General features: G+C 41.2%; 2 protein-coding genes across 4 annotated transcripts in view; both read left to right on the top strand.

Moving 5' to 3' along the window:
- mast1a (microtubule associated serine/threonine kinase 1a) overlaps positions 1-4,705 on the top strand; it is a 58,886-nt gene extending 54,181 nt beyond the window's left edge. For both annotated transcript variants that reach the window (XM_058090587.1, XM_058090669.1), the window contains one exon: positions 75-4,705. In XM_058090587.1, the coding sequence (XP_057946570.1) occupies positions 75-1,732 (1,658 nt within the window). In that variant the 3' untranslated portion in view covers positions 1,733-4,705. The remainder of the gene's footprint in view (positions 1-74) is intronic.
- A 125-nt stretch (positions 4,706-4,830) lies between these two features.
- On the top strand, positions 4,831-11,766 carry atg4da (autophagy related 4D, cysteine peptidase a). 2 transcript variants are annotated; one of them, XM_058090877.1, is made up of 12 exons: positions 4,831-4,936; positions 5,020-5,209; positions 6,411-6,681; positions 7,423-7,506; positions 8,398-8,571; positions 8,677-9,028; positions 9,104-9,168; positions 9,257-9,408; positions 9,482-9,560; positions 10,040-10,116; positions 10,311-10,430; positions 10,786-11,766. In XM_058090877.1, the coding sequence occupies exons 3-12, from the start codon at positions 6,465-6,467 to the stop codon at positions 10,963-10,965; spliced, it is 1,500 nt and encodes a 499-aa protein (XP_057946860.1). In that variant the 5' UTR covers positions 4,831-4,936; positions 5,020-5,209; positions 6,411-6,464; the 3' UTR covers positions 10,966-11,766. The 2 variants fall into 2 exon arrangements, with proteins under 2 accessions (XP_057946860.1, XP_057946781.1); XM_058090798.1 differs by having other exon boundaries at positions 4,870-5,209.
- The last annotated feature ends 369 nt before the right edge of the window (positions 11,767-12,135 follow it).

The raw sequence follows: 12,135 nt of genomic DNA on the forward strand, positions 1-12,135 counted from the left end.
AACCAGAAACGTCCGGTGTCTAGTTTATTTCTAGAGTTTATTTGTGGGCTTCTCATGATTTATTTGCATTTTAGGTACTTCACCTCAAAGCAGCTCTCCAGCATCCAGCACTCCAAACTCACCCGCTCCTTCCCAACACATGAGACCCAGTTCTCTACACGGCCTCTCCCCTAAACTTCACCGCCAATACCGCTCAGCCCGGTGCAAGTCTGCCGGCAACATCCCCTTATCTCCTCTGGCCCACACACCATCACCCACCCAGTCTTCGCCTCCTCCTTTACCGGGACACACTGTAGGAAGTTCCAACACCACTCAGACTTTCCCAGTGAAGCTCCACTCCTCGCCCCCAGTGGTTCGTCCCAGGCCAAAGAGTGCGGAGCCCCCACGTTCGCCCCTTCTGAAACGTGTGCAGTCGGCGGAGAAGCTCGGATCCCCTTTGACCCAGTCTAGTACAACAGGAGGACTTGGGGGTCCGCTGAGGAAGCACAGTCTTGAGGTGCAGCACTCTGAGTACCGCAAGGACGCCTTCCTGTGTGAGCTGGGTCTCCAGAGCCTGCTAGAGACAGATGGGGAGAGTTTACCTCCTAATCCTCCACCCCTGCCGTGTTCCTCATCCTCGACAGGCTCGGAGACCCGTGTGCTGAAGCCCGTGAGGAGATTAGGCAGGCAAGAGTCGCCTCTCAGCAGGGAGACTCTGCTCATGGCTGGTCGAGAAAGGGAAGAGAAGGATAGAGGAAGGGAGCGGGAGAAAGAAAGGGAAACCGGAAGTGAGACGGTTCTGGAGAGACTCAGCCGGTTTGAAGCTGCAGCCTCCCAGACATCTTTAACAAGAAAACCTCATGCAGAGCCCTTGAGTTCAAGAGCGGGTGGAGAACCCGCAACAGCTTCAAGCACTTCTACCAAAATAGAAGACGGGTTGGAAAAGATCCCCCAGCGCCCGACTCCAAAACAACTAGACCTCAAGGCAGCCAAAATTTTACTCTCTGATTGTAAAACGCCTCAAGAGCAGCATAAAGGAGGTGGAAGAGAACCAAAGCAGGAGGGAGACACTAACAATGGGCCTAGTTTACTCTGCGCTGCCTTCAACAAGAACTCTGCAGCGCCTCCTGACAAAAATATTAGTACTGCAATGACTGCCAGTCCACTCACTATGCGGAAAGTCTTTAAACCTTCAGGTATGGGGGACGGCTTGAGAAAAAACGAAAACAGCGATTCAAGGACTTCAGAATTAGCCTCCAGCAGCCCTAAACTTCAAGCTCGGGTCCTTGCCCCTGTCGTCCCCCCACATGGACAGCCCCTGACTCTGAGCAAAGTAAGACAAGGCCTGGGGGCAGTCAACTGCTACAGAGGAACCCTCGACTGGGAGGACAAATGTCGGCTGGAGGTACTAGAGGAGCATTCACCCTCTCCTTCTCCCTCCCCAACCGGCGTCACCCCCTCCCTGTGCGGACCCTCCCTCTGTAAGTCACGCCCCGTCTCCCCCGGAGACAAAACGAGCTTTGTCAGCCAGCTGACCACCGTGGCCAAGAACGTGCTGGGCCCCATCAAGCTGGGCTCCCAGGAGGGCTCCAAGTGCAAAGACCCGCAGACCAAGGCAGCAGATGACAAGCAGGCGACCACAGCAGGAAGACACGACCCTCCGGCAGGAGGTCGTGGGCTGGTAGTGACCCAAAGCCCTGCGAGTTCATCCCTGGAAAAGGCCTCCTCGGGTAGCACCCTGCCCAAAATATAATCCCTAAACGGGACCTAATATTACGAACAGAAATGCTGTTATTGGATGAACAATGCAACAAAAGTCAAGCACTTAAAAAGTTGTACATTCCAGTTTTAGAGTTTATCAAATCTTATTTATTGATTCCAATCATTGACTGATTCTACCTTAAACCGGGATTTAGAAAGTCCGCTATAAAGGTGCATTAACTTTTGATTATTTTAATAAGACAATTCTTAATGTATTGTGGAACACTTTATGAGATGTCTATATGTGTGAGTCTACTGTAAGTGGATGCATGTCTTATGGTATGTACTATACATGTATAGTAGGTCAAAAAGTGCTTTACTCATCGAAAACTGTGAAGACCAAATTTAGTCTCATTTGTCACATTGTCATGTTTGCATCAAACACACAATGACGTGCAGGATCAGCCATGAGATGATTGCGCTTTATTGTCCATGCAGCAGCTCATTTTGAGACACGTGTGTGTGTATGTGTGTGTGTGTGTGTGTGTGTGTGTGTGAGGGTCTATTATTGCTGATGGTTCTGGGGGGTTGACAGAGCTTAGGCTCAGCAGTGCTTATCACTCCCTCACAGGAGGGCCACCACCACCCTCTTCCCCTCCTCTGACTGAAGTCACACACAAACACACATGTAAAAACACACACTTTGCCACCGGAGGCATCCTTGCCAGCAGCTTATATTGGTACATTCAAATCCATCGCCTTTGTGCTCTAAGAATTGTGTTTGTCTGAGAGCAAGGGAAAAAAAACACAACACAAAACCACCCCTTTTTGTTTTTTAATTAATAATTAGCTATTTTTGGGAGGCCCTATACATATTGTCCTGAATTTTTCAGCTTGAGTGCATGTGCATATTTTTGATGAGGATAATTGCACTCAGTGCAGTTTACTCTGCAATCACAATCATCAAACTGGAAATAAAACACACCATAATTGTTACATGTCTTGTTCCTGTTGAACAAAAACAGGTCCTTATGCTTGTGAATTGGAGTGTACTCACATTAGACAATTTGAATACCTAAAGTCTTAAATTGTATGACTATTGACTGTGCTCTGTGCCGTGCTTAAGCATGGTACACTTCCAGGTCCCCAGTCATATAATCAATGTCAATGTTCAGTTGTTTGTGATAACTACCACCTTATAAAATAATACAATACAGTATAAGGGCCACTCTTTGAAGAAATACCACCACCAAGAATAATATAGATCTACAAGATAAGGTCGTAATTTTATCACAGTTATGCTTTTTTTCATCTTGCAATTTTTTTTATTCATCAAAAAATGTCAAATGTATTCCTTAAATGTTATCATAGAAGTTTTTTAAATAATCTTATTATTGGAGGGAAAAATTGGGAAAAAGTTTCAAAAATCTTATTGTCTAAATAACATTGCAACATTTTTATTTCAATATTGCATTTTTTTCATAATTTTGCTTTGTTTCCCCCTGAGGCCTTAACACTATTGTGTATCATCAAAATAACCAGAGTGGTATTAAATTATTATTATTGATGCAGTGTTATGTCACGGCGTGATGGGTGCTTGGACACGGGTGAGTGTGGTGTGGTGCGGTACGGTAGTTGTTGAAATAGCCCAGTGTGAGTGAGTGTGCCCTTAACGCATAGAAGCAAATACACAAAATGTGAGCACATACACAAAAAATGTGAAAAGCTGGCAGTTGCGGATGCTACATACATGCAAAAAGGGCTGAATATAGAAGGCCATGTGGGATATGTAAGAAAATATAGGGTTTTGTGTAATCAAAGATACTGTGGTGTAAGGTAGGCAAAATAAAGAGGTCACATGTTGCTATCCCGTGTTAGGCTCATGTCAGTCAAACATCATTCATCTCTATAAGTCATATATAAACTAGCAAGTGTACATATACATTATGCAAAATGTTTAACTGCATGTGAAAGCAGAGGTTAAATGACCTCACCTCAGTTAGGACGCATTGCAATATATCACTTCTTTGATTACATTTCATTTCAAAGCAAAAAGCAAGTACACATAGGATGGCTTGACAGTCTTAGCAAGAAAATGACAGCTGTTGAAGGGAAATTGCACTTATGTAGAAGCCAAAGCAGGTGGAGGATAAATGACAATTTCACAAAACAACCTATTTATGTGTTTTATTAAGCATACATTTTAAACCAATGATTTATTTTGTGATTCTTTCTCAATTATATGTTTTTTTCTTGATTTTAATGTCATCACATTTTTTTAAATGCAGTAATAAAGGGTTCATGCAGTTCAATGGGTTTAGTTTAATGATACTACACTGACCTCTGGTGGTTCAAACTTGCTTCACTGAAGTGTGCAATTAAAATAAGAACATCTAATGTTGTGTAGAACAAGTCCAGGATGACTTCACAAGCATTTATGTGTCAAAGTATCTGCTGTAGTAAGCCAAATCACAATCCTATGTTGTTGTGTATGCTTTTGTTTCCATTCTTATGTGGCTGTTTCCTTTGGGATAGGAACAAACTATTAACATAGTGTATATGATACAATAAGGTGGTTTTATAGCTCAGCTCAGTAACAGGGTGAACTTATTCAAATAAATAAATTCAATTTTAGGCTTTTCCCAACACATCAGTGTCTATAGTGTTACACATTTGAGACTTGTGTCGTTTACAAAGGCATTTAAAAGCACTTTATTTAGGGGGAAAAAACACATCTTTAAGAGAAACCAGTACTTGTTTGAATTTCAGAAATTACTGAACACATTCCATTTTTCTGTGTTTATTGAATGTGTGTGTTTAATTGTGTCTTAGAATGATGATTTTGTTTGTGATAGATGTGATTCAAATAGACACTTCAAGTACAGTGAGTTGGAATACAGTCTGGAGAGTTGTTCACAATTTTTGATATCATGCTTATCAGTTGATGTCAGTTTTGACAACCGAAATGGGTGCGCATTAACACTGTTATTGATATTAAATGCTGATTATCAAAGTATTATTTTGTCTTATTTATGCTGCATGTCCAAAACAAAAACAATTTTCATTCATCTTGCAGATCAAGTTCTGCACCATTACTGCCCCGTTTCTATCACGTGATTGGTATGCGCCATCAGGAAACGACGATGCATCTCATCTAATCCCCTATCGCGATGTTAACTCCAACCAATCGCGGAGCGTTGAGAAGACATCCGGAAGTCTGTTTCTTAAGGGAAGAGAATTAGCTATGTATCGGCAGGTATTTCCGGCTATATGTCTAAAGTATGTTGTTTTAAATGTATGAACTTTGAATTATTGTCTTTGTGTCGGTGTTGTGTGAAGGTCTATGCGGTATTGCGGCAGTCCAGCTTGACCGCCAACTGGGTTTACGCCAGTTGAGGTAGTGCTGATGTCGGCTAGCTTTAGCAAGCTAATAGTACGGCGAATTAAACAGCACTGAAACGGTCGGTGAACCAAGAGGGAATCGCCAAAATGAACCTACGTACAACTTTCTGATCGACCAGTTTAACGGGTAGGTACAATACTAATTTATACTGCGCTGTCTGAGATGAACTATGTGTGCTATGTACAGTTAAACCTTATTGTGTTATTATTAGCACATTAAATCTATGAATATAATATGCTTGCCGACTTGGATTGTGTTAAAATGTGGCCTTTCATGTAAACGTCACGGCTATTAATGAGTAATTACACTATATATTCAATACGTGCAGCTCTGCCCGTATGTCACCTGTCAATGAACAAGATAAACACTATCTCTGCCTCCAGATTAGTGGAAAAAGTCATGCCTTGAGTCAAATGTCAGTCACATGATACCGTCACTTTCCACAGAGCTGTTCTCGTCGATTTGCTGTTCCTTGTTGAAACTACTGTACCAAGTCAAGTTACTGCTACACAGCTTTGCACTGTTGTGCAATCTTGTGTGATTGGGGATTGCTTTGAACATTTTGCTGTTGGGCCCATTCATGCGTTTTTCCTGCAAGTGACAATAATAGTGCAGACAACAATAGTAGGTTGTGTGAGTCTGTGTTTCTATGACCATGCAATAGTTCCAAGTGGCTGGTATGCACCCTGTGTGACTACAAAGTAGTCTCTTTATTTATGTGCAGCTCACAATAATATTGTTGTCAGGTGAATAGCCATAAATCTAAACAGTGCTCATAATTACCAACCAATATTAGGGCCACATTGAAAAGAAAAAAAAATGTATAGGTTACTGCTAGAATATAAGCGGTTGTTTTAGAGGAATGAAGTCAAAATTATTTAAGAGTAAAAAAAATTAGAAAATATATGAAAAAATATATGAAGTCAAAATTATTTAAGAGTAAAAAAATTTGAAAATAAGTGAAAAAATATAAACTGTATAAGAATGTAAAGTGTTAAGAGTATGAACCACAAAAAATAATTTTTGAAGAAGGAAGTTGTAATGTTACCAGAAAAAAAAATTGCTGTTGTGAGATTGACCTATATGAAGTGTGTGTGTGTGTGTGTGTGTGTGTATATATATATATATATATCTTGAATATGAGTTCTACATATTGTGAGACTTAATATGCAGCTTACGCTACATGAGAAATGTGTGGCAGTGAGGGTGTACATTTTTCATCTCATGGCATATCTTTAAAGTAGTTTGGATTGCAATGTTTCTTCATACGTAAACGCTCTGTACTACCCTTCTCCTTAGACTTTTTGCCTTTCTTTATCCTTCCCAGATGTTCAGTGTTGCAATGAGGAGCTCCAGAGTCCAACTCTGACTGCTCCAGGCCATGAACTCTGTTTCCCCAAGTGCAGTGCAGTACGCTGGTGGAGTGATGCACAATGAACTGGTGGACGGTCGGCGGCAGCAGTCCGGTGCACAGCAGGGCAGCTATGGACTCAGACCGCCACAGAGTCCAGATCCGAGCAAAGAAGCAGCAGAGGAGCCAGAGGAGATGGATAAGCTCAAAGCCAAAATCATGTCAGCATGGAACAACGTCAAATATGGTTTGTTAAAAAAAAAATTGTTTCAATAATGAATGATTCTTCTATGAACAAAATGAATGTGTTCGGGGGAACCTATATATAAAATAAATCTATTCAATATTATTGTTTTTCCATCCAACCATTTTCCGCCATATCCGGAGTCAGAGTCGCGGCAGCAGTCTTAGTAGGGAAGCCCAGACTTCCTGGTCCCCAGCCACCTCCTCCGGCTCCATCGGGAGGAAACTCTGTTCAGCCGCTTGTATCCGTGATCTTGTTTTTTCGGTCACGACCCAAAACTCATGACCATAGGTGAGGGTGGGAACATAGATTGACCTTTAAATTGAGAGCCTTCCGGCTCAGCGACAGCATTACTGCAGATGCTGCGCTGATCCGGCTGTGGACCTCACGGTCCGACCTTCCCTCACTTGTGAACAAGACTCTGAACTCCTTCACCTGGGCCAGGACCTCATTCCCAACCTGGAGGGAGCACTCCTCCCTTTTCCGACTGAGAACCATGGCCTCTGATTTGGAGGTGCTGTGTCTCATCCCAGAAGCTTCACACTCGGATGCAAATCATCCAGGTAAACGCTGAAGGTCACTGCCCGAAGAGGTTTTCAGGACCACATTGTCCGCAAATAGCAGAGATGAGATCCTAAGGCCCCCGAACCAGACACCCTCGACACTTTGGCTGCGCCTAGAAATTCTATCCATGAAAATTGTGAACATTATTGGTGATTGTTTTTTTTTCTCATCTGTTTTTAGGGTGGACCGTGAAATCAAAAACCACCTTCAATAAAGTTTCACCAGTTACTCTCCTGGGGTACTCCTATCTGCTCTGCAGTGAAGGTAACAAAAGACATCTAATTAATAAAACATTCTTGAAAAACCTCACTTAACTGTTGCTGAAATTACTAATCAAATTATTCATCATTAATTAACAGGTCATAGAACTTTGTTGCCAAACAGCAGCGTCTACTAACACATGTAACCAGCCTCTCCAATGAATTAAAGTGGGGTGTATTACAGGATATTGTAAACAAGATCCGTGCACAGCATCAGTGATGATACCGTCTTTTCAACAATTAGCATTCCCTTAATGTGCTCGCTCAATAATGTTGTGTGCATCTATATTTACGTTGACTTGAGCAACACTTTTAATGTGCCTGCATTTTTACTGTTTTGTTTTTCTCAAATTTTATATGACACTTAAGACAGAGGTCTGGAAGCATATTTTTATCAATGACATGAGAAAATATCTAAACTTTTAACTGGTACTATATATTGTAATATATTATTTTGATTAGTTATCATTGTTTATTGGTGAAAAACACAATATATTATAATATAATGTAATATTCTGAAAATGTGTTGTAAAATAAAAGCAACAACCCTTAATAGTCACCTGGTACTTTCTACACTTGAGTAAATAAATGCAAAATAATATATATTTATGTTTTTTAACAAAAAATAAATAAAAATGAACTTGCCTTTAAAAAATCTGATGAATATCTAAAAGATCAAATGTTGCTACCACCTCCAAAAGATAAAGCCTTCTCTGCAAAAGGTGACAGGTTTCACATCAGATTTAGGAATTCCTGGTGTCATGATAAACATCAGATCATTACTCACATGTCACATGACAAAAGTTTACACTGACTTTTTGTCACGTTCTGCTTTTTCACAATGTATTTTTAATACTTCCATGAATCATCCAATCAAAACCCACTGTCTGACCAGATCAAGTGGAGCAGTTTCGTATGGCCTTCGTGTCCCGGATTTGGCTGACCTACAGACGGGAGTTCCCTCAGCTGGAGGGCTCCAGTTGGACCACAGACTGTGGCTGGGGCTGTATGCTGCGTAGCGGCCAGATGCTGCTGGCTCAGGGCCTCGTGGTTCATTTGTTGCCCAGAGGTTTGTGTCTTTACTTAAAATGCGAAATATGCACTCACTTTTGGTTGTTGTTGATGTGTTAACAGCTTTCACTGTTAAAAGATAAGTATTATTTGTGTTATTTAGACTGGACTTGGCCAGATGCTCAACAGCTAACTGATGTGGACTTTGAAGTCTTTCGAACACGTTCACCAGTGAGGGTCGCTGGGGTCCCCATCCCCTCTTTTGGCTCTCCACGAGTAAACGGCACTCCTGAAAAGATTCTGCCAAGCGATCCAACGCTCAGATCCAGCCAGAGGAAGAGGCCAGAGTCTACAAGGGATCGACAAGCCGAGCCCATCCACCACAAGCTGCTCACCTGGTTTGGTGATCAACCACCAGCACCTTTTGGGGTCCACCAGCTGGTGGGAATAGGCAGGAGTTTTGGAAAGAAAGCTGGCGACTGGTATGGCCCCTCCATAGTGGCACATATACTGCGGTGAGTATCAGTTCTGCATGTAAAGAAAATATGATTTGTCATTTAATTTTTAATTTTGTGAATATTTTTTTTTAGGAAAGCTGTGGCCAAAACCACTGTTGTCCACAACTTAGTTGTGTATGTGGCTCAGGATTGTACAGGTGATACTTTGAACTTTTCATTATCTGTTCATTGGATTACATGTGAACGCAACGTTACCCTGCCCTTCATGTATGTGTTGGATTATAGTGTACAAGGAGGACGTAGCACATCTATGTGATCCGTCATTCAGCCAGACTCCCCCAGAACCCGACAACCAAGTCTGGAAATCAGTCATCATACTGGTGCCTGTTCGTCTGGGCGGGGAGGCCCTCAACCCATCTTACATTGAATGTGTCAAGGTATGTTGGTGCTACTTAGTTGTCTTCTTTCCGACAACGTCGTAGTAAAATTGGCTTTTATTTAAAATTCCAGAACATCCTGAAGCTGGAATGTTGTATTGGAATCATTGGTGGCAAACCAAAGCACTCACTCTACTTTGTTGGGTTCCAAGGTGAGAACCGGCTTTTTCCTATCGCCTTATATTGGATGTTATTTGAAGGAATTATATATTCAGATGTTTCTTCACAAGGTAGCACTATTTTATATAGCACAGTGGTTTTCCAGCGTAAGGAGCACAAGTGGACTTGAAAGGAGGTGGGGAATAGACATTTTAAAAAGAAATTATGACCTTCTCAGCTAATGTCCACTTAGTTCAAGGCAAATGGAGAGGGAGGAGACTGGTTAAAGGGAAAAACTAAAATACCAGGTTGATGTTAAAAAAAATATTTTAATGCTTGGACTGTGGTCGGAGTACCACTGGTAGTACCTGGGTTCCATCTGGTGTTCATCAGGCAACACTAAAATTATGTTTTAAGCAAAATTCTTACTATTATATTCATTATTAATAGAGACATGTACATGTGAAATAAAAAATGCAAATGTATAAACCCCAATTTTGCTGTAATTTAATTCTAATTGGTGTCTTTTTAGATGAGCAGCTGCTGTATTTAGACCCTCACTACTGCCAGCCTATGGTAGATGTCACTCAAGTCAACTTCCCACTGGAGGTCAGTTTCACAACCTTCTTCTCTGTCCGCTTTTTATGGCCATCATACTGCTTTCAGGCTCTCTTAGCTTGTCACCCCCTCTCTTCTGATCACATCAGACTAAGACAATGTCACATTCACGCTCATTAACGTGTGATTGATTTCGATAACGAGAGCAATTATGTGCATTGATTCTAATCACTCTTTGTCTTTAGTCGTTCCACTGTACTTCTCCCAAAAAGATGCCCTTCACTCGTATGGATCCCAGCTGCACCATTGGCTTTTACGCTAGGAACAAGAAAGACTTTGAGTCTTTGTGTTCTGCTGTTAGTTTGGTGAGTTTTACAACCTCTGTAACTTTTTGACAAATGCATGGCATAGATGTCCAAATCCTTGCTTTGCTTCCCCCTTCAGCGAGCCTTGTTCTCCTTTTTCCAGAGCACCAGACTGTGCTCTGGTAAACAACATATTTAACAGCTGTACACACATTATGATTTCAACAAAAGAATATTATCTTAAAGGTGGAACTGAGAGTGAAACCAGTGACATGAGTTTGAGACCTCCATCTTATCAACATGATCCAATCTTTCCATAGCTAGTTCTACACTCCATTACACAAACCTTCTTAATGCTAGCACATGGCTGTGTATTGTGTACCCCATTAACCACCTTCATTTGTTGTCCTCCCAGGCTCTGTCGTCATCAGCGGAGAAGTACCCCATCTTCACTTTTGTGGAGGGCCAGGGTCAGGACTATGGACTTGAGGGTCAGAGTAGTAACCACAGTGGCCAAGCGCCTCACATCCTGCCCCCTGGCAAATCAGGTCGAGTCCATAACAGAAGACACAGTGATGACTTTGTCTTCCTGTGAGGCTGTTGATGGCAAAAGTAGGACACACACACAATATGACTCGGAAACACAAACTAGTTGTATTCTATTTATCTTCAACTCTGCCAGGCATTGTGGGTTTTATAAGCTAACAGACATCCATTTGCCATTTAGGTAAAAACATTACTTTGAGATACTTGAAGCATCATCTCAAACCTAACGTATCTCAAAGTCCACTTTGGTAGACTTAGAGTACTCCTTTAGTCTCACCTGGCCCAAACTGGTCATATTTAACTCGTAAGGGTCGCTACAGGGACAATGGCGCTGTTCCACCCCTTACTAAAATGTGGAAGGAAAACTTGTATTATGAAGCAGTCTGGTGTCATCTCCTTTGTATATGTAGTTGTTTAGCTATTTATCAACTGTATGAATGTGTGTGTGAAAATGTGAGTGCATGAATAGTTGCTGGTGGTAAAAAAAATGTCTACACTTGAACGTCTTGAGCTGCTGTAATTTTATTTTAATGCTGTTTGTCACAATAGCTCACTCAAGATCCCATTCTTTATCTGCCACTCAGTTATTTCCATACCTAGAAAGTCAGGTTTTTTCCCCCTCAGCAATACTCTCTCTAAACATGGGGATAAATTGGGAGACTCAGAATCATCTGGGCTTTTTTTTTTTTTTTTTTAAATAAGAAGCCTACCACTTATAGGCTCCAGCATACCCCTGTGTCACTAGTGAGGATTAAGCAGCATAGAAAATGAATGAATGACGCCTACTACTGATATTTTTTGTTGCTAATTAAATTTCACTGGAATTACACTTCAACTGTATATCATCCTCCTGCTGGCTCCTTTGGTTTTATTCTCTGATAAGGTATAATTTTGTTTAAAAAGAAGATTTCATTTTAAACGTAGACTATACATTGTGCAAAGGCTACATGATTCTTGTGTATAAATGATGTTGCATAAATTATTTTTAAAAATGTTGGGACTTTGTTTGATATTATATTTAAGGATTATCTAATTTATTATTTTTAGGGTTATGTATTATTAAGATATTTACACACGCAAATATTCTGACATTTTGAAAAAGGCTATAGTATTAGGCCAACCATAGGAGGGTCAACAAAACCTTGAGGTATGTATTCAGGGTTGAGAGATTTATATTTGCAAACCAACAGGTGGTGCCTTCTGTCTTCCTAAGTGAATC

This window comes from Doryrhamphus excisus, chromosome 1 (assembly GCF_030265055.1).
Source record: "Doryrhamphus excisus isolate RoL2022-K1 chromosome 1, RoL_Dexc_1.0, whole genome shotgun sequence".
NCBI classification, from domain to species: Eukaryota; Metazoa; Chordata; class Actinopteri; order Syngnathiformes; family Syngnathidae; genus Doryrhamphus; species Doryrhamphus excisus.